The sequence below is a fragment of the Aspergillus versicolor genome (genome assembly GCF_001890125.1).
Source record: "Aspergillus versicolor CBS 583.65 unplaced genomic scaffold ASPVEscaffold_1, whole genome shotgun sequence".
NCBI lineage: Eukaryota > Fungi > Ascomycota > Eurotiomycetes > Eurotiales > Aspergillaceae > Aspergillus > Aspergillus versicolor.
The window spans coordinates 3,479,707-3,497,980 of NW_024467524.1; the positions used below are offsets into that span (position 1 = coordinate 3,479,707).

The 18,274-nt window shown below is 49.9% G+C and overlaps 8 protein-coding genes and 3 non-coding genes across 11 annotated transcripts; 4 read left to right on the top strand and 7 right to left on the bottom strand.

Annotated features, from left to right (window-relative positions):
• The first annotated feature begins 35 nt into the window (after positions 1–35).
• Positions 36–1,846, top strand: ASPVEDRAFT_36506 (phosphatidylserine decarboxylase 1). The gene has a single exon (XM_040811223.1). It carries the CDS (start codon positions 180–182, stop codon positions 1,734–1,736), a length of 1,557 nt encoding a protein of 518 aa, XP_040662877.1. The 5' UTR covers positions 36–179; the 3' UTR covers positions 1,737–1,846.
• A 254-nt stretch (positions 1,847–2,100) lies between these two features.
• ASPVEDRAFT_78852 (anaphase promoting complex subunit DOC1) lies at positions 2,101–3,616 on the top strand (the record flags this gene model as incomplete). The annotated part of the gene is made up of 2 exons (XM_040816609.1): positions 2,101–2,635; positions 2,703–3,616. 2 exons carry the CDS (start codon positions 2,101–2,103, stop codon positions 3,614–3,616), a joined length of 1,449 nt encoding a protein of 482 aa, XP_040662878.1.
• A 178-nt stretch (positions 3,617–3,794) lies between these two features.
• leu2A (3-isopropylmalate dehydrogenase LEU2) lies at positions 3,795–5,814 on the bottom strand. The gene is made up of 6 exons (XM_040810002.1): positions 5,381–5,814; positions 5,303–5,323; positions 5,165–5,233; positions 4,988–5,083; positions 4,282–4,909; positions 3,795–4,209 (listed from the first exon to the last, which is right to left on the bottom strand). Exons 1-6 carry the CDS (start codon positions 5,429–5,431, stop codon positions 3,974–3,976), a joined length of 1,101 nt encoding a protein of 366 aa, XP_040662879.1. The 5' UTR covers positions 5,432–5,814; the 3' UTR covers positions 3,795–3,973.
• A 299-nt stretch (positions 5,815–6,113) lies between these two features.
• ASPVEDRAFT_24092 (CDP-diacylglycerol--inositol 3-phosphatidyltransferase) lies at positions 6,114–7,160 on the bottom strand (the record flags this gene model as incomplete). The annotated part of the gene is made up of 3 exons (XM_040809625.1): positions 6,114–6,479; positions 6,545–6,921; positions 6,983–7,160. The coding sequence occupies 3 exons, from the start codon at positions 7,158–7,160 to the stop codon at positions 6,114–6,116; spliced, it is 921 nt and encodes a 306-aa protein (XP_040662880.1).
• Positions 7,161–8,162: 1,002 nt separating this feature from the next.
• ptcA (type 2C protein phosphatase PTC6) lies at positions 8,163–9,960 on the bottom strand (the record flags this gene model as incomplete). Its single annotated transcript, XM_040809626.1, has 2 exons — positions 8,163–9,769; positions 9,900–9,960. The coding sequence occupies 2 exons, from the start codon at positions 9,958–9,960 to the stop codon at positions 8,163–8,165; spliced, it is 1,668 nt and encodes a 555-aa protein (XP_040662881.1).
• A 573-nt stretch (positions 9,961–10,533) lies between these two features.
• Positions 10,534–10,605, bottom strand: ASPVEDRAFT_t24. The gene has a single exon. It is a non-coding gene; the product is annotated as a tRNA-Ala (tRNA).
• Positions 10,606–11,722: 1,117 nt separating this feature from the next.
• Positions 11,723–11,794, top strand: ASPVEDRAFT_t7. Its single transcript has one exon. It is a non-coding gene; the product is annotated as a tRNA-Ala (tRNA).
• Positions 11,795–11,901: 107 nt separating this feature from the next.
• Positions 11,902–11,973, top strand: ASPVEDRAFT_t8. The gene has a single exon. It is a non-coding gene; the product is annotated as a tRNA-Ala (tRNA).
• A 547-nt stretch (positions 11,974–12,520) lies between these two features.
• ASPVEDRAFT_36512 (uncharacterized protein) lies at positions 12,521–14,214 on the bottom strand. Its single transcript, XM_040811224.1, has one exon. It carries the CDS (start codon positions 13,761–13,763, stop codon positions 12,792–12,794), a length of 972 nt encoding a protein of 323 aa, XP_040662882.1. The 5' UTR covers positions 13,764–14,214; the 3' UTR covers positions 12,521–12,791.
• ASPVEDRAFT_24095 (terpene synthase family protein) lies at positions 14,140–15,159 on the bottom strand (the record flags this gene model as incomplete). Its single annotated transcript, XM_040809627.1, has 2 exons — positions 14,140–14,822; positions 14,880–15,159. The coding sequence occupies 2 exons, from the start codon at positions 15,157–15,159 to the stop codon at positions 14,140–14,142; spliced, it is 963 nt and encodes a 320-aa protein (XP_040662883.1).
• Positions 15,160–15,812: 653 nt separating this feature from the next.
• ASPVEDRAFT_78858 (cytochrome P450) lies at positions 15,813–17,814 on the bottom strand (the record flags this gene model as incomplete). The annotated part of the gene is made up of 8 exons (XM_040816610.1): positions 15,813–15,978; positions 16,060–16,220; positions 16,285–16,719; positions 16,787–16,862; positions 16,924–16,989; positions 17,070–17,349; positions 17,411–17,542; positions 17,595–17,814. The coding sequence occupies 8 exons, from the start codon at positions 17,812–17,814 to the stop codon at positions 15,813–15,815; spliced, it is 1,536 nt and encodes a 511-aa protein (XP_040662884.1).
• Between the last annotated feature and the right edge of the window lie 460 nt (positions 17,815–18,274).

Sequence of the window (18,274 nt, forward strand, 5' to 3'; positions counted from 1 at the left end):
ATCATCTATCGCAATCACATGAGTTTCTCCGACTAAACTTCCCCATGCTTCGGGACTGCACTCCGGCCTGATATTCATGGTGTGACCCTCAAATTATGGCCTTGTGCCTGTCTAGAAATTCTATGTCCTTTTGTCGGAGCCTCACTCGCTTTTCGAGAGATAGCGTCGCGTTATCAGATATGGTGTCGTTTGGATCCCCTGACCGGCTTCGGACTGGCGTCAGGTTCTTCTCGAAGTCCCGGCGCAATTACAACAATCAAAACCAGAAATCGTCGCCTGGGAGCACATTTGGATCCCGGCTTCGCTTTGCCCTACGGAACACCAAAGTCGAATGGTACCCGATCCCGGTTGGCCTCGGAATCGGTCTCCTGGGTATTCTTCATTATTACAAGTCTCAACGAAATGAACGACTACGCATTGAGAGGGAATCCGAAGCTTCAGGAGAGTCATTCGATTTCTCAAAACCCCCTCCGCGTCCGAAGACTCGGCTCAGCGGGCCATGGCAGGTTCAAATCATGTCAACCTTGCCGTTGAAGGCAATGTCTCGACTGTGGGGCCGCTTCAACGAAATAGAACTTCCTTACTACCTTCGTGTCCCGGGTTTCAAACTATACTCCTGGGTATTTGGCGCCAACTTGGATGAAGTGGCGGAGCCCGATCTTCACGTGTACCCGAACTTGGCAGCCTTCTTCTACCGCAGGCTGAAGCCTGGGGTCCGGCCGCTAGATTCGGACCCGCACGCTATACTGTCTCCCTCCGATGGGCGCATTCTTCAGTTCGGTCTGATAGAGCGAGGAGAAGTAGAGCAGGTCAAAGGTGTGACGTACAGCCTGGACGCGCTCCTGGGCTCTGCCACGCCGTCCCAGGCTGATCACTCCAAGAAATTCATGGACCATCAGAATGAGCCCTCACAAAGAGATGCTGCCAACATGTCGGCAGATGAAGAATTTGCTAAGATGAACGGCATTTCCTACACGCTACCGTCTCTCTTTTCTGGAGAGCACGCTGGTTTAAGAAAGCGATCATCGTCTATAGATGCGTCTACAGAATCTAAAGCTGCGTCCGAAGCCCAAGTTCGGGAGGACCTTGCGCGTGGTGATGGAACCCCTTGGTATGCGCCAAAACCAACGTCGAACAATGCCCTTTACTACGTGGTAATCTACCTCGCTCCTGGTGATTACCATCGGTTCCACTCGCCTGTGCCCTGGGTTGTTGAAAGCCGCCGACACTTTGCCGGCGAGCTATTCTCCGTGTCACCCTATTTGCAACGACATCTACCTGGCCTTTTTACACTCAACGAGCGTGTGGTGCTTCTGGGTCGGTGGCGCTGGGGATTCTTCAGCTATACCCCAGTAGGCGCTACAAATGTCGGCTCAATAAAAATCAACTTTGACTCCGAACTACGAACCAATAGCCTTTTGACGGACACCGCAGCAGATGTGGCTGCTGCAGAAGCCGCCAAGCGCGGTGAACAGTACCCTGGGTTCGCCGAAGCTACATACCTTCACGCAAGCCGGACACTAGGTGGTCACTCTCTTCAACGAGGTGAGGAAATGGGCGGGTTCCAGTTGGGGAGTTCCATCGTGTTAGTCTTCGAGGCTCCTATGGGCACACGCAAGTCGTTTGATGCCGGTTGGAAAGAGGGCCAGCGAGATGGTGGATTGAATTGGAATATTGAAAAGGGCCAGCGGATACAGATGGGCCAAAAACTTGGGTACGTCGATGTCAGGGAGTAGGATGTAGATATGCTCTCTGCGGAGCCTCTTGTTACCAGCGTTGCTCGCAACTGTGTTGTATTATTTTTTTATACACTACGATAATGTATCATATTAACTATTATTCCGACATCATACTTACCTAATAGATATATATCTTAATTTAATCCTCCCTTCCTGGCTTCACATTCCCATCAATCCATAGCTATTCACGTGACGCGGAATTCCACCGCAAGAGCGAGAGCTCTATCAAAACACAAACAACTACCACTGCCAGTTAGTTCCCCACGAAACAACCAAATTCGAAAACCCCCGCTATTGGGAACATAAAATGGGAACATCATAACCCAATTCAAACATCGCAATACCGGACCCAACCACAGCGATGCCTCGCCATCTCCTCCGCAGACACCCCACGGCTCCTCCCTCCTCCGACTCCCCACAACCACAGCCGCCGCAGCCACAACAACGACAGCGACTAAACCATATCCCAGTGCAGGGACATTTTCAAACACCGTCTCCTCGGGGGGTTCCGTTCCCGCAGTTACACCCGTCGTCGGGTGGGCAGATTGATCAGTCGGGTAATGCGGGGGCGCCGGAGCCGGTTCGGCGCGCGGCTGCGGCGCAGGCTGCGCTCTTCTCGTTGTTTGGTAGGGGAGTAGCTGAGAGGCCGCAGGGGAGAGAGTCTATGGGCGATGACGAGGATGGGGATGAGGAGGAAGAATATGACGAGGAAAGCCCGTTTGATGAGGAAGAGGATGTGGAGGAGCTGAATGGTGGGATCGTCGAAAGGCGAATTGGACTAGATCCAGAGGGTAACGAGGTTGAGCTTTCGGAGGAGGACATGGAGGGTATGGTTGAGGAAGGTATGGAAGAGGAGGCTATAGAGGAGGATGAGGATGAGTTGATGCAAGATCGAGGTTCGTATACTTACTTCTCTTTATACTCTTAGGCACGCGCAGCTAACAGCATCTCTTGATCGTCTAGATAAATCACCATCACCACTTCCCAGTGATCTCCGTGAGATTTCTTCACTTGCATCTTGGACCGTCTCAACACATAAACCTGGCTGCGGTGTAGCAGCGCTTCGGAACCCAGATCATACGCAGTACTGGCAGTCCGACGGGCCGCAGCCACATACACTTACGCTGCACTTTTTCAAACTTGTTGCCGTTGTTAAGATCAGAGTGTATCTTGATTTCAGTCTTGATGAAAGCTATACGCCTACGAAGATGATGTTCCTGGCTGGTATGGGCGGGAATGACTTAGTCGAGTTCGCAACATGGGAAGGTGAGGGCCCCTGTGGCTGGGTGGAAGTCCCACTTGAGGGTGTCGGGGGGCAAAATGGCGGATGGGTACGAAAGAGGCGAAGACGTCGGCGGGCGCAAAAATCCGTTCGTCTCCAGGGCAAAATGGATAAAGGAAAAAGAAAGTCCGGAAGTACTATCTTCGCGGATGATTCACTGCTCTCCGGTTCCGAGAACCCAGAGAAGTCTGCCCGGAAACTTGGTCGAGCTCAGGAATTTGGCGTGTACGATGAAGAGGGCAATACTGATGGCGGTGGCGGTGACGAAGATGATGACGATGACGACGATGAAGACACGTATTCTGGGAGTGTGCTCAAAGCTATGGTGATTCAAATGCGCATCATGGAGAATCATCAGAACGGAAAGGATACACATGTGCGTGGATTCCAGGTCTTTGCAAGAGACGATGACCGCCGACGGAACGGTAATGCTCCGTCCGCGTCTGCGGATGGTCGAGTACGGAGACACAGTGCCCGGAAGTCTCTACGGGGTGTTAACAATGATGACGGACGAGGCGATGGCAATACTAGCGCCGCGGGCAAGGTAACTGCGTTAGAGGAGCCGGATTGGATGGGAGATCCGGTGATTCGATGATCAAATCACCCATCATGGCGGTTTATTTTACTTTGTGCACTATGGGAGTTAGGGGTTCTCGAGTTGGTGAGCACATCGTCCTTGCATTACTGATACGTCTAAAAAGAAAGGATGTTTCTACTATTCGGCGTCTCGGTTTAAGATACCCGCTAGCTACTGTACTTATTAATTACTCATGCAATGACAGATATAAGAGCTGTGCTGGTAATCAATAATAAATATGGAAGGACAACATCCCATAAGAGGTATTCTATTCAAATTGTTCGTATCTCATTTGGCATGACTAATGCCCTAAATAGTAGGTACTTTTCGCGTCCACTTTAATATTCCGAAGTAGTAAGCCCTTGGCGCAAACACTTATTTTTTCAGAAGCTTCTCTAGCTCAGCAGCAATGGCATCACCAACTTCCTTAGTGGAGGCCTTGCCGCCAATGTCGCCAGTGCGCACGCCAGACTCAATAACGTTGCTCACGGCCGTCTGGATAGCGCGGGCCTCATCGAAAAGAGCAAAAGAGTACTGCATCATCAAACCGACGGAGAGGATAGCAGCGACAGGGTTGACAATGCCCTTTCCGGAGATGTCAGGGGCGGAACCTATACCGAGTATTAAATTAGTATAGAACTTCAACTGAGGAGGATTGAGGGAGAAATGGCTAGTGTACGTACCGTGAATGGGCTCGTAAATACCGTTGACCTTGCCGGTTCCGTCGGGGATGCTGCTCAAACTAGCGCTGGGCAAGAGACCCAGAGAGCCGGGGATAACGCTGGCCTCGTCGGAAATAATATCACCGAAGAGGTTGCTGGTGATGACGATACCATTTAGTTTACGGGGATCCTTGACCATAATCATGGCAGCGGAGTCGATAAGCTGGTGCTCGATCTTAAGCTGGGGGAACTCCTTGGCCATGACTTCGGTAACAGTCTTACGCCACAGGCGGCTAGTAGCGAGGACGTTGGCCTTGTCCAAACTCCACACGGGGAGAGGGGGGTTGTGTTGTAGAGCGAGGTGAGCACCGAGGCGGGTGATGCGCTCAATCTCAGCGCGGGAGTAGGGCTCTGTGTCGAGGGCAAACCCGCTTCCATCGTCTTCCTTACGCTCGCCAAAGTAGATACCACCAGTCAATTCACGGATGATGTTAAAGTCGACTCCGCGGCATACTTCAGAGCGCAGCGGGGAGCTCTCGACTAGCGAGGGGGCAGCGAAGTTACATGGTCGCAGGTTGGCGAAAGTACCCATCTCCTTGCGGAGCTTGAGGATACCCTGTTCAGGGCGGACGGCACCAGTTCCCCATTTCTACAAACCGAATGTATCCCGATTAGCTCAGTCGTCTCTAGTTGAGTATACTTTTGTGCGTGTCGCTGCGTCACATACCGGGCCACCAATAGCACCAAGGAACACGGCGTCGGCGTTCTTTGCGGCCTCGAGGGCCTCGTCAGTAAGAGGAGATCCGGTGGCATCAATTGATCCCTAGATATCGGGCTTGGTTAGCGTTTGCGCCCTGATTCCCAGTGTACGAAACTTTGAAGGAAACTGGAGGTCATTGCTTACACCACCGAGCAAGTGGTCCTGGAGATTGAACGTGACGTCGCCACGGCTCTTCTCGATCACACGGAGAATCTAGTTCGTCGCTTAGGATTAGTCTCTCGAATTGGCCCGTTGGTCCATCGAATAGTCAAGGTGACTCACCTTGACAGCCTCTGAAGTCACCTAAAAATCACAGTATATTAGTTCCACACTATAGCGATTGCAATATGCGAGCCTCACCTCAGGACCGCAATGGTCACCCCCAAATACAACGACGTTAAAGGACGGCATTCTGTTGGCGCTTTTCACAAATTACTGCAAATAAAAACACAGAAAGGAACTCAGGGCAGTGGACAGGTATTCGGGAGAGCAGGGGCTCCGATGTTAAAGGGAATCGGCGGGGTGGATTTGCTCTACCCCACGCCGACACCGGAGAGCGGTTATGTACGGTAATCCGACCTCCCCAATTGGGCCAAGTCCGTTTCTTCGTCGTATAAGACCAGAGCAGGGCCAAAGAAACACATTAAAATAACTAAAGAATCAGAGGGTAAAAGGACAATTAACGACAAGAGTGAAAAATAGAAGGTAGCAAGAAGAATAAAAGACAGAGAAAGAAACACAAAAACTAGACCATCGCTAAAATAAGTTTGGTCCACACGCCTGTTGGTGGCAGATATACACGCCCAATCCCACATAGTCCTCCCAAGTCAAATGCCCAGACGTGATCTATTTATCCCGCAATGCAGGTTTCATTGCCAAGGGCTCGCCACAAAAGGAGTAGTAAAGTTGGCAAAAACTCCCAGCTCATTCCCAAAGAAAAGGACAGAGCGCCAGAGCTATGCAGAATGATATAGGTCATCTAAATGACAGCTAACACCCAAAGGATGCAGTGATCAAGATCAGGGGCTTTATGTTAAAGGTGAGATATACCTCAACGCCCCAGTTTCGACAGCGGGCTCGTGTCCTTGACATTCTAATTCACCCGCGCGTTGCGAGCCTTCCGACGGCTGACAAGATCGCCTTCAACCAACCAGTTGGCAGCCTTGACCAGCTGTACGATGTTGACAAATTGCTTGAATGCCATGACCGGAAACGAGATTGCGGTAATCACCCAGGGCCAGAAGCTGTCAATCTTGTTGGCGCGAGCCAGCTCTAGGGCACCGGCACTCCAAGGGCTAGCGAATACGCTTGTCGAAGCGGGAGGTGGTGGTGTTCCGCCTACGGTGACCCCTTGAGGGGGTAGGAGCAAGGACGGTGATAAGGTGGGAGAAGAGAAGGAGAGCAGGTAAAGGCCGATGAAGAAAAGCTCATTGAGGGCACAGCAGATGAAGAGAACCGTCTGTAGATGCAAGTCGTCAGCATAATCCAGAGACATATATCTCAAATAGAGCTCGCAAAACTCACCCTGCTGTTGTAGTATAGGTACAGGACCCAGCTCCGAGAAGAATCGATCTTTTTATGGCTTTGGTTGGCACCTCCCATGCTGAGGGTCGCGTACATATGCATATAGTGAGAAGCCATGTCCAGAGCAATAAGGGATTGGAAAACAAGCGCCCATCGCGGCCAAGCAGAGCTCAAGAAGACGAGAAGGCAAGCAGTTGTGCAACGGTCGGTCACCATGTCAAGCACTGCGCCGAACGTAGTAGATTGGTTGAAATAGCGCGCCGCATATCCGTCCAAAGCATCCAGCAAGCATGATACGCTGTAAAGAATCGAGCAAGTTCGTGGGTGGAGGGGCATGTAGTAGAGGGATGCAATCGCCAGAACAACTCTCACGTATCCTATGAACCCGAAAATATTAGCGGGGTCGCAGCGACTAACGACCAAGAACGAGTTCCTTACCAATGATATTGGGAGCAAATAGATATACGTTCTCCTTCACTCCATCATCGTCGTCGTCCGGTGTAGCTGACTTGCTCCGTTTAGGCGTCTCTATCGAGCCGTTTCTTGTCGGCGATGCGTCGCCTCCTTCGGACTGGGCGGCCAGCGCGGCCTTTTGCCTTCTAGTCCTGGCGCTCATATTTGAGAAAATTTCTAGTATAGAATGAGTGCCGCGTGTGTTTCGGCACCTATTGAAGGGCTGTGTGGGAAAAGAGAGCAGACGAGGCGACGGCGATGAGGTAGTAAAAAGGGGAGAAACCTCTTATCCGAGAGCTTCCACAGCGGGCGAATCGCGACTTCCAGGACAAATTATTTCCAAGCAGGGTGAGCCAAAACGAAGAGAGGCCTAGCGTAGAATTTCCGCGTTAGTTATTTGAGATTGAATTCGTAGGATATTCGTTGGAGGGAGAAGACCACAGCTCGCCGCAGCATTGCCAAATGTCAGCTTGCGGAGCTTATCCAACACGTACCAGTAGTATGGTTCACCCGCCTTCGGCACGCGTTTGCTCGATTATAGCCAGAACCACGAAGAGGATGGCACTCCGTTTGGGCAAACTGAACACGGACAATGAGGCGTGCTCTCTGTTGGATGCTGAATGGTATCTATGTGGGTTTGGGTTTTTGTCCGGGTGATAAACATTACTGAAGCCGTTTTAATATTATCGATTAGTTAACTAGCTCGTGCCGTACGTGTAGTCAGCGGAACGGAACCCTGAGGATCATCGACTCGGAAACTCGGATGCATTGAGAACGATAAGCTCGATAAGGCACTCCGAGCTGCAGACAAGTGCAAAAGGGCCAGGATCTGCTCCCATGTATTTTGAGGGGTCAAGCGAGTAGAAAAGGGCGGCAGATATAAAGAGGAGGTCGCGGAAATAGGAGAATACAATAATTTCACATGGTCCACCGCGGCCTTCGCCGAGCACCCGCGAATTCTCTCCCTGTATGCACACCCTTTCTAGTCGCCCTTTAAATGGCTTTCAACTTGGTTGCTACACATTATCTTCTTCTCTTCCGCATACTAGTATTTCGCGCCTGTAAATTTGAAGGGAAAATGTTTTGGTATGTATGTACAGTTTATGTATTGCAAAGGAAATGTAGCGAGAGCTAAGACAATTATTCGTTATATACAATGGCTGCGTCATGTCCGTGACCTGCGCGGATCTGTAGCTTCTTGTCGACGGAATTCGCGAGATTCTTTCGTTCCTAGGCTGCCTAAACCCCCTTCCAATCGTCGCTCCCAGCCGCCGAGTCGCACGACGAGGCAAGTAGCATTGTCCCCTGACTTGGTGACCTCGGTAGCGAAATTGACTACATGCCGAGACCCTTCGTCTGGAGTCTTCGCTTCTTTGATGATATCAACGACTTCTTGATCATTGAGTGAGTCCGTGACACCATCTGTCATGAGTACCAGAAAAGAGTATTCCGCCGGTGCTATCTCGAAACGGCGAAGCTCGGGTTCAGCCGATACACCGATTCGTTTGGACTGTACATCACCGAAGGCACGGGTATTCGCTAATCCACTAATACGCTCTTCGCCAAACGAGTCGGTCACGAACGTAGCTGCATAGCGCCTTAGCCGGTTGGCTTCGATGGGCGACGAAGGGTGATGGTTGGAAGTGAGGGGTATAGCCTCGCCAGTGGCCGTCGAGCACAACAAGATCCTGGTATCGCCAACATGCGAGACTAACAAACTTGATGGGCTAGATGGATGCCAAAAAGGTGCGGGCGTTGGAGTGGATATTAATACAGAGCTCGCTGTGCTTCCACCTTTGAACCGTCTCAGCCCACTGGGGCTTAATGATTGAGAACGTGCTGGCCCATAGAGAATGTCATCTTGGTAAAGCGGCCGGAAAACATTCGACAACTCGTCATCTTGCCTTGCGGCTTGGGCGGAAACGAAATCCAAGTCTGCACGCAAAAAGGCGTACTCGAGGATTTCCTCAATTGAGACACATTTATCATCAGTTGCTAACTTCGTCTCGCCCTCCGCGGGGTGTTTGGTTAGATGTGAAAAGTTAGGCGGGACAAATCTCTTGAAATACCCTCCGACGAGATGTCTCCAGTTCTGCACCAGAGTTTTTTCCAATCTCCGAACCCGCATCGCATTGCTCCCTTGTCGTACTGGCAGCTCGCTGCCAGATGAATCTGGCTCCTCCCCGGCCTTTCTCAAACTCGACTGCAGTTCAAACTCAGCGGCAGTGTCCTGGATATATTCATGCAGCGTATCCTTCAGGAAAGAACTGCATTCAGATCCACCGTGGCCATCGAATATGCCAAAATAGAAAACTTGCGGATCCCCACTCGCACTATCCGCGGCTCTGTTTTCCCGGGGTCCGGCAACATCCCGTTTAATCGTCAAGGACGACGGAGGACGCTTCGCAAAGGCAGGTATGTCAATGACTCCAGCCTGGTATGTGTCTTCATTATAAGCGCGAGTTCCCCGAGAAGTTGCGGCTCCAAAGTGATGTTTTGCGCTGCGTAGAGGAATCCGAACTACGGTCGTCTCTCGGCCGACCAGAGCTTGGAATGAAGCCGGAGAGTGTGTTATCTCTCCTGTATGTGGTACTGATGCTGAGCGGGGGAGTTTATGGAACGATGTGAGCGGGCCCCTAGGATCTGGATGAAGGGAGGATGAGGGGAGATGCGTAACAAAATAGTCGTGGAATTCGCGTCGTTTCGTAGTCCGAGGTGAGTCGGAAGCCTGGGCAGTGGAGGAATAATGGCGTTTACGAAGAGGAATATAATCTATAAGATGAAGTCAACAGTGAGCGCTTGTTTTTTCAAGATCGCTTTCTCCAAGTCGTTTGCTTTTCGTGTGTAATCTCCATTGAACTATCGGAGATAAGAAGGGGCTGGGAACAAGAATGGAGCTTACTGCGACTGTCAACCAGGGTCCAGACCCGGGCAGTGACTCGCTTCGACGGAGCCAGAGTCATGAAGGCCGCGACATCGATACTTGAGGTGAAGGAAGGCCAAAGGCAGCGTCGTGGTAAGTCAGGAGAAGGAACTCGTTCTGAGATCCAATTATCGCGGGGGCTGATCCAATAACGTTTTCTGCGGCCCGAGCGAAGAATGCAACGGAGAAACTCCCGGCAGTTCGTGGTTCCTATTCTTACCTTACCTTACGTTAGGGTGTCGCAAGGCTGAGCCGGCCTTTGAAGATCCTGAATTACGATTTACCAGTTCTCTCAATACGGGCTTTTTCTACCTTCCTGAGACCAAACCCATACGCGAAGGTTACTGAAAATAGAGAAATTGCGCTTGAATTAACTACGTAATAACTAGTTAGTCAGAGAGGTTTTGCTGACAAACAAAACATTGAGCAACCCGTTGGCACTTTTACAGTGACAGGCGAGCGCTAGCATCACATTACCCATGTATGGACATCCTGTCGTAAGCCTAGGGTAGAGGACGGCAAAACGAACAGCTCAGATTAGATGCAATCCTATATAACTGTGTAGTAGATACACCGTATGCAGCCGGCAAAAAAATGTTTCGAGCAAAAAGTGTGGAGCAGCTGGGAATCGAACCCAGGACCTCTCCCATGCTAAGGGAACATTATACCACTAAACCACAGCCCCAACTGTTGAAGGTTTTCAACAGAAGTAGACTATATAAGCAGAGGGGTCACCCACGAATTCCATCAACGTCATACTGCCAACCATCTCCAATCCAGCGCGTAAACACATCATCGTTATCACCCCTCCTAAGGGTACACGATTGGTCGGGGCTCCAAAAACCAAAATGCTTCTAGCTTTTCAATTATGACAGGAGCTATCTTCTCTGATCAACTCGGCATCAATATATTGATGCTTGTTTGATCGCGATCCCTGGAGCTGTTTCCATCATTTATCCATCAGCTTCAGACCATGGATATCATCGATGTGGGAGCTTCTGTATTTATCTCATGCATCTGTGCCCTTTCTATATGACTTTTTTGGTCCACCCAAGCCTCTTTCCTAATCACGTCGAGAAGTCGGAGATTACCACTAGTTGTTCGCTAGGCTGCTCGTGACTCATTAGGCATCATGCTGTCCCAGGTGTCCGAGCATCAAGGTACTGACTGTTATTTTCAAACACTAATAATATTGCTCGTTACTTCAGGCCCGTGCCATATCCAATTTATTGGGCATGTTCAGCATTCATGCTATTTTTGGCCAGGGAGACCATGTACCATCTGGTGCTTCAAGCAACACTTCAACTTTCTTCGAAATATAGCTTCGCGGAGGCATGCCGGCATTGCAGGAGATCCTGCTAATTTATACTTTCGGTAACCCGCTCACTAAGCTCCTCTCATGATGCCTTGTGGTCAACCAGCTGATACCAATGAGAAGATGGGCCCCCGATATATCCAATCACCGCTCTTTGGTACAAGAGTGTCTGCGATATTAGAGCTCCAGCCTGTAGCTCTACTGAGATGAATAAACGACCTGTCAGACGACCAAGCCAGCCGCAACCGGTGCACAGTCGGTGCTGATATATATCCGGCTCTGTACGCGATACCCATACTTCTGGCCACCATGAAGCTGTCCCTCTCGCTCTCTTTGCATCCATGATAAAACCATATTGGGAACTCCCGCAATATACCATGAGAACGGTCTCTATACCCTCGCCGTATGGAAGTGCTATGCCATGGAAGCGCAACGGCCACTCCGGACCGCGAATCCTTCGCACCCGGCGACTGGGTTATAACAAGATGGGGCTGTGGTTTAGTGGTATAATGTTCCCTTAGCATGGGAGAGGTCCTGGGTTCGATTCCCAGCTGCTCCACATTTTTGCATCTATCGCAGGCAATCTCGGTGTTGATACACTTTTTATGCCCTGTGGAACCCCGGCCTCGACTGTGGAGCGCTCTTTCGACCGAGTGCATATCAAATGGGGCTGTGGTTTAGTGGTATAATGTTCCCTTAGCATGGGAGAGGTCCTGGGTTCGATTCCCAGCTGCTCCATACTTTTTGTGTTGCCTTATAGCGATGCAATTCGCTTTTTTTTATGGTGCCGTTTCATCCTGCATATCAAAATGCTGCGGTGGAGCCGTAGCCGTTGTGGTGTTGATGTTGTCACGTGACATGTACCTCGCTTAGGGCTGAGCATTGGCGGTTCATCCGCCTACTAAGTATGCTGTCGATTATACGAAGGTAGGTGTAAACGAGATCCACTGATGCTTATATTTCTCTCCTAGTTGGAAGTATTCCAGTCAATAAATGTCGCTATTTCCGTTTTTGGGTCGCCATCGCGCCTTCCAATAATCTTACATCCGGGCCATAGCCTCGAGAGGCAAGAGCAGTAGAGCCCAAGTCGATTGCCCCTTCCTACCTAGTATCTGCCTGTGCACAATCGCTCTTTTCTATTAGATAGATACCGTCGTTACTTGTAAAGCAGGCACGATGGGGTGCCTGACGTGCATCGCACTTGCTTCTATCGTGAAACGCTGATCGTTCATTCTGTTCGAATAATCGCACTTTCCTCGCCTTGTTGCGGTATAGTATGCAGTACGGCAGGAGCGATAAGCGCTACCATCCGTTGCTCTTTCTCTTCCAGGCGGGATGCGGGCCCGATCTCTGGCTGTACCTTACTTCTAGGTTGAACTAAAACATGTACTATTCTACGTACCTCAGACAGTTGGTATGACAGAATGGTATTGTTTCAATTTGGACGAAAACAGAGATATCATATTACGAGGCACCAAATATTTTCAGAGAACTCCCAGGAAATGCTGTGCTGCGAACAGGAATGCAATCAATATGCACAACAAAGACACCGTCCATTAGTAGTAATCGCTGACCTTGTTTTCACAAAACTCCCAAAACTCCTTCGCTTTTCCAGTACCACCGTTCTCTTCGACTTTCATCGCAGTCAATAATCTTTCCGCCACGTTATGATGGATCCGACCGAAGGGTATAACATAGCAGCCGTTATTCTGCAGAGATATGTCAGGGCTGAGGCCGGCATATAGCTCTGTATGAGCGGCACGCTCGGGCTTGTGTAGTAAGGGATAAGATAATATTTTCATCAGCTTCGCGTTCTTTAACAAATCCGTGTTTGCGGCACCGGGGTTCAACGCAACACTGGTAATCCCGCGGTTTCCGTATCGACGTGCGAACTCGGCGGACAGGAACCAGTTACCTGTTTTTGAGTTCAGGTAGTTTCGAATATTGTCTTTTGGCGGGGTAGTAAGCTCAGACATGATGATGCCCTCCTCAGGCGAAGAAAGCTCTGCAACCTGACTGCTTGTCCAGATTACCCTGACTGATCCAGGAGATGAGGACGTCGAGGCAGCAGCTTCAAGTAAAGAAAGCAGCATCTGCGTGAATAGAAAGGGACCAAAGCAGTTGACTGCTAGTTGAAGCTCATAGCCCTGTTTTGACACGCTTCCCAGGGGCGGCTGGGAGACACCAGCATTGTTCCAGAGAACATCAAGCTTTGACTCTTTTGCTCTGAACGCATCTGCAGATTCTTTGATACTTCGGAGATCATCGAGCTCGAGAACAATAAAGTCTAAGTAGCCTTTGTGGTCGGGTACGGCATCTTGAATTGCTTTGACTGCTCTCTTTGCTTTTTGCTCCGTCCGCCCCGTGATGTAGACCCTGCCGCCATGACGATAAAGTATCTTTGCAAGCTCAAAGCCGATTCCAGAGGTACCTCCTGTGATGAGAAAGACCCTGTCGTCTTGAGGTGGGAGGTCCTTCCCGGTGAAAGTTGGGCGCGGGGGGAAGAACTGCGAGAACTGGGCACCCATTTTTAGAGACGGGGGTAGTTTCGAAAAATCCTGGGAAGGAGGATAAAGTCGGGGCAGATCTAATCTGCTTACGGCTGGTGAAGTGAGGTTGTGACTTTTGAAACGGGGAGGAGATGTAAAAAGTGAACAAACAGCTCATATGAAGACAACAAGTAGATAGATCAATATTAGGGGGAGAAGAGTGGTAAAGGAAAGGAGCATTAAGACAGGAAGGTAAGCAGGAAGATGAGGAAAAGGGAGGGGGAGCTCATGGCACCAAAGGGGTTCACTTCTTTTCTTTGTCTGGTGTTACCGTGCATGCAGACGGGCTTTGTACAACGTCGGGCCTGTCTCAACCCAACCAACGACCCTATCATAATCTGCTTACTTCTACTCCCTAATTGACACGATACCGCGGGCAGCAAATGCTCCACGCCAAGTTGCCAACATGACTCAACTTGACTGCTTCCAGGTACGTCTTCAAATCATCAGAAAGCCAGTCCCAGCTGTGCACCTTGTCCACAATCTCACAGTACTGCTTGATGTAGCGCTTGATCTGCTTCGTGCACACCATTTTCGCCTCTGTCTCACCAACTGAGCGCTCCTGCATAATCACCCAGATCGCATTATAGACGCAGTCATGTCCCGCGCGCTGGGCCTCCTCACGCTCTTTGTTCCACGAGTAAAGGTCATTTGTGAGACTGATTGCGGCATATCCTGGTCGTGCTAGCTCCATGCAGAGCTCAATTTCATCATCGGGAATAGTAAGGGCCATTCCAAAGGTCAAAGTTCCGAACCAAATCAATTCTCCCGCATCGATTATTCGACAGGGAAGGTATTCGTCTAGGGTGTACAATGGCCGCGACCGCGACTGAGCTGCCAGCTGCAGGAATTTGGCCCATGCCTTTCTCGTCGTGATTGCGCGCTCTGGATCGATTGCCGCCATCTCCTTGATGACCTGTGTCTGCAGTTTCTTGGCTTGCAGATGCTGTATGCCCGTCAGCCCGTCGTTAAACGGTTTCTTCGAGGCATCTCCTGCAGATGTGTCCGATCTCGAGTCTATGAGTTCCTCCATCTTGTCTAACCGAGGGTACGTTAGCTAATATATTATACTTTTAGCTCCGCAAGACTACTTACCATCATAAAGAAAGGCAAATTCGTTTGCGTACGAGATAATCTCCAACCGCTCCGGGAGACACTCTGGCACACACGCCCGCATGAAGCTGAATTTCTCGCCCAGTCCCCCCTTGTAGTCTAAAACTGGTCGGACATAACGATTCCAGTCACTTTGGGCTCGCATCGTACCGACGATTTCTTTATCGTCAGGATCCGCATGAACCCGAAGCGGGATGCCACCATCAAGGCCGTGGGTCCTGTAGGCGCGAGAGTCAATTTCGGTCGAGTATCGATACTTCATGACTGATATCGCTGGGATCAAGTAAACGAGGCCGATAGAGCAGCAAGGCAGTGTCAGATGGTCTTGGTGCTGTCATTGTACTGATACTCATAGATATGATGGCCGAGCTTTATACCATGAGTCTTGAGCTTTACGATGCATTACACATCCCTTGCGCTGCATAATTGATAGCCGCAGTTGGGCTCAAGTATTACAGTACAGGGTTTATCAAGTGATATTGCTTGTTTTGCACGACCTCGTGAAGCTGAGGATTACGATAAATACAGGCCAACCCACTGTCAACTAGTAAACTACATGCCCATCTTGTGCCGCACACCCCTCATCTCAAGTCATAGATTGTGACACCCACGATCAGCAACTGTACCTCCGATAGGTTAACTACTATCAGGCACTTCTCATGTATCACTAGCCTTGTCACCGGGCTATTTATGATTTGCCAGATGTCCGGCGGGGGGCCTGAAAAGTTGAGGCTCTCTTCCTTAAACGGATTAGTGACGGTTACGCAAGAGTCCAAGGCTAGGTGGGTATACATACCCCCATCAGCTAAGATTCGATCCTATTCCGTCAGTGGTTATCGAAGATAGACACCCGAATCCCGGCTAATACGGGTGCTAGGTGCTCTATGAGCCCCAATTATTGAAATTTCTTCTCTGTTAGCGAACCAAAACCCTAACTCCCTTCGTATCAACCTTTGGCAATGGAATAAGGAAATCGTGCACATGCTCCACATCACTTTCGTCCGTTTCAAACAGCTCCAGTTCGGGGCCTCCGGGTCTATGTAGAACGGCTAAACAGAGACTTAACTCTGCCATTGCTAGACTGTGGAAGAAATAGATTTTGGTCAGCTGCTCACACATAGAAGATAAACCATAGGAGCTAGCTACGAATGAGTATACGCACTTCATCCCTAGACAATTCCGCGATCCGCGACAAAAGGGGACATAATTCCGGTTCATAGCTGGATTAAAAGCGCCGAGCCAGCGTTCGGGGATGAATTGATTAGGTTCGGGGTAAACTTTTGGATCAGAGTGCATGAGGTATGCGGACATGCCGACTGGGGTCTGCAAGCAAAAAAACCAAATTAGTTGAGTATCAGGAGTAGCATTGCAATCGCAATAAACATACACCTGGTGGAATGGTAAACTCTCCATACTGAATCTCCAAGTCCGGCGAAATCCTCGGCAATCGATGCATGACACCGTAACTCAGTCGCAGCGATTCTTTAAAAATAGCCTGCAGATAAGGTACCTTCTCAAGCTCTACCCAGCTCGGCACTCGTCTCGGCCAGTCCGCCATAACTTCTCTAAGCTCATCGCGAAGTCTCGCTCTAACCCGCGGACGATCGAGGATGTAGAATGAGGCGAACCCGATTGTGCGTGCTGTGCTTGCTGTTCCGCCACCGAGGAGCACTTGGGCTTCCTTTGCGAGACGCTCGGGAGACCGCTCTGATTTGGGCATGTCACTCTGGGCTACATGGTGGAAAAGGGAGGTTGTGGTGTTGGTGTTGATTTTGCCTGTATTGCTGTTGTTGAAGATTCGATCGATATTTTCTCGGGCGACCTGGTGGGTGAGACCGTTAGTACTTGTTTACTTACTCACTGCCTGGTCATAGGATGTGTGTACGCACTCTCTTGAATTCGTTAAAGACTTGGCCCTGAGGAAAGAACCAGAGCAGATACCGTTCAGGGATATAGCTCACGATTCTAATCATTTCAGCAAATGTGATTCCAATACTAAGTAGGTAGTTTCAGAAATACAACATACCTCACAAGACTCGGCAGCCCCGTAAAGAGCGGAATCGATCTCACAAGCATATGAATCAGATTATACCTACTCAGCCAGATCAGATCAGACTAACGAATCTTTATTTCCCATCCAGTTAAGTAACTGCCCAAAGTTGTTGAACATACCAGTAAGGCGCAAACTCGGGATGATCCAAGAACCTCCCCCCCTCCGCCGCATCATCCAGACATATCTTCGCGATAATATCACCCGAAAACGCAGCACAGGCGTGGTCAAGCCTCACGATCTCCCCCGTTCCTGCGAGAGCGCACAGACGCTGTTCAAATTTGCGCGTTACCTCTGCAAGCATAGGCTGCAGAGCCTGGATGCTCACGCGTGAGAAGAAGGGTTCGAGCGGTTTGCGGCGTTTGCGGTGGAGGGTGTGGTCTGCTGTTAGGAGGTGAGAGCCTGGATAGACGTGATTCTGTTAGTGGTGGGATAGAGTGCGGTATAGTGAATGGTGACCTACCGTCAAAATCGATTCCCTTGCAGAATACATCGTAGTGGTTTGTCCGGCGCTTGCTTTCTGTTACGTAGATCTCGTTGTAGAAGTCTGGGTCGTGGATGGAGAGCTCGTCTGGGTTGACGCGGATGATTGGGCCTGTTTCTCTCAGAACGAGACCCCGCCATGGATGGGTGAATGGGTAGTATACCGTATACTTGGTGCATCCGCTCGATCTCAAAAATGTACTTCCCATCCTTCCAGTAGTCGAAATAAAACTCATACCAGCCCGTTGCGGCGGCAAGCTTGGAGCCGGGGAACTTAGCCAAAGGTGAAAAATAGAGACGGTAGATGATGACGATGATGTTGTATATCAAAATCGAAAGGGCCAATGGAGGTATCGAAAGTGTGAGGAGGGATATGAGAGCCATTTTCATCAGCTTTTCTCTCTTCCTGTTTCTTTTTTGATGGAGTAATTGATAGACTGTAATGGAGCAGGTTCATGTTTGTTTGGAAATATAGTATGCAGTTTTTATGTTTGATACTGATAAGTTGATATGCATTAGGCTGCTTATGGAGTACGAGTGATACACCGACAATTACAGAGCCGCTGCCTCTTCCTGTGCATCGGAAGAATCAAAGTATGAGTTGCTACTAGGACTACAAAAGCGGCCGCTATTCAGGTCGGGAGATTACTTGGCCAATGAAGATAAACCAGAAGTATGGCCTTTTTAAGAGCATTTCTGTGGTCTCGAAGCTCTGTTTTGCCGACCACTGAAGATAGAATATTGACCGTACTATTCGGCGCTTCGGAGTCCGAGCTGGTCGGACTTAATGAAAGGAGTGCCTAATTCCCCAGTTTCATTCACACAAGGCTGAGGTATGAGTTGT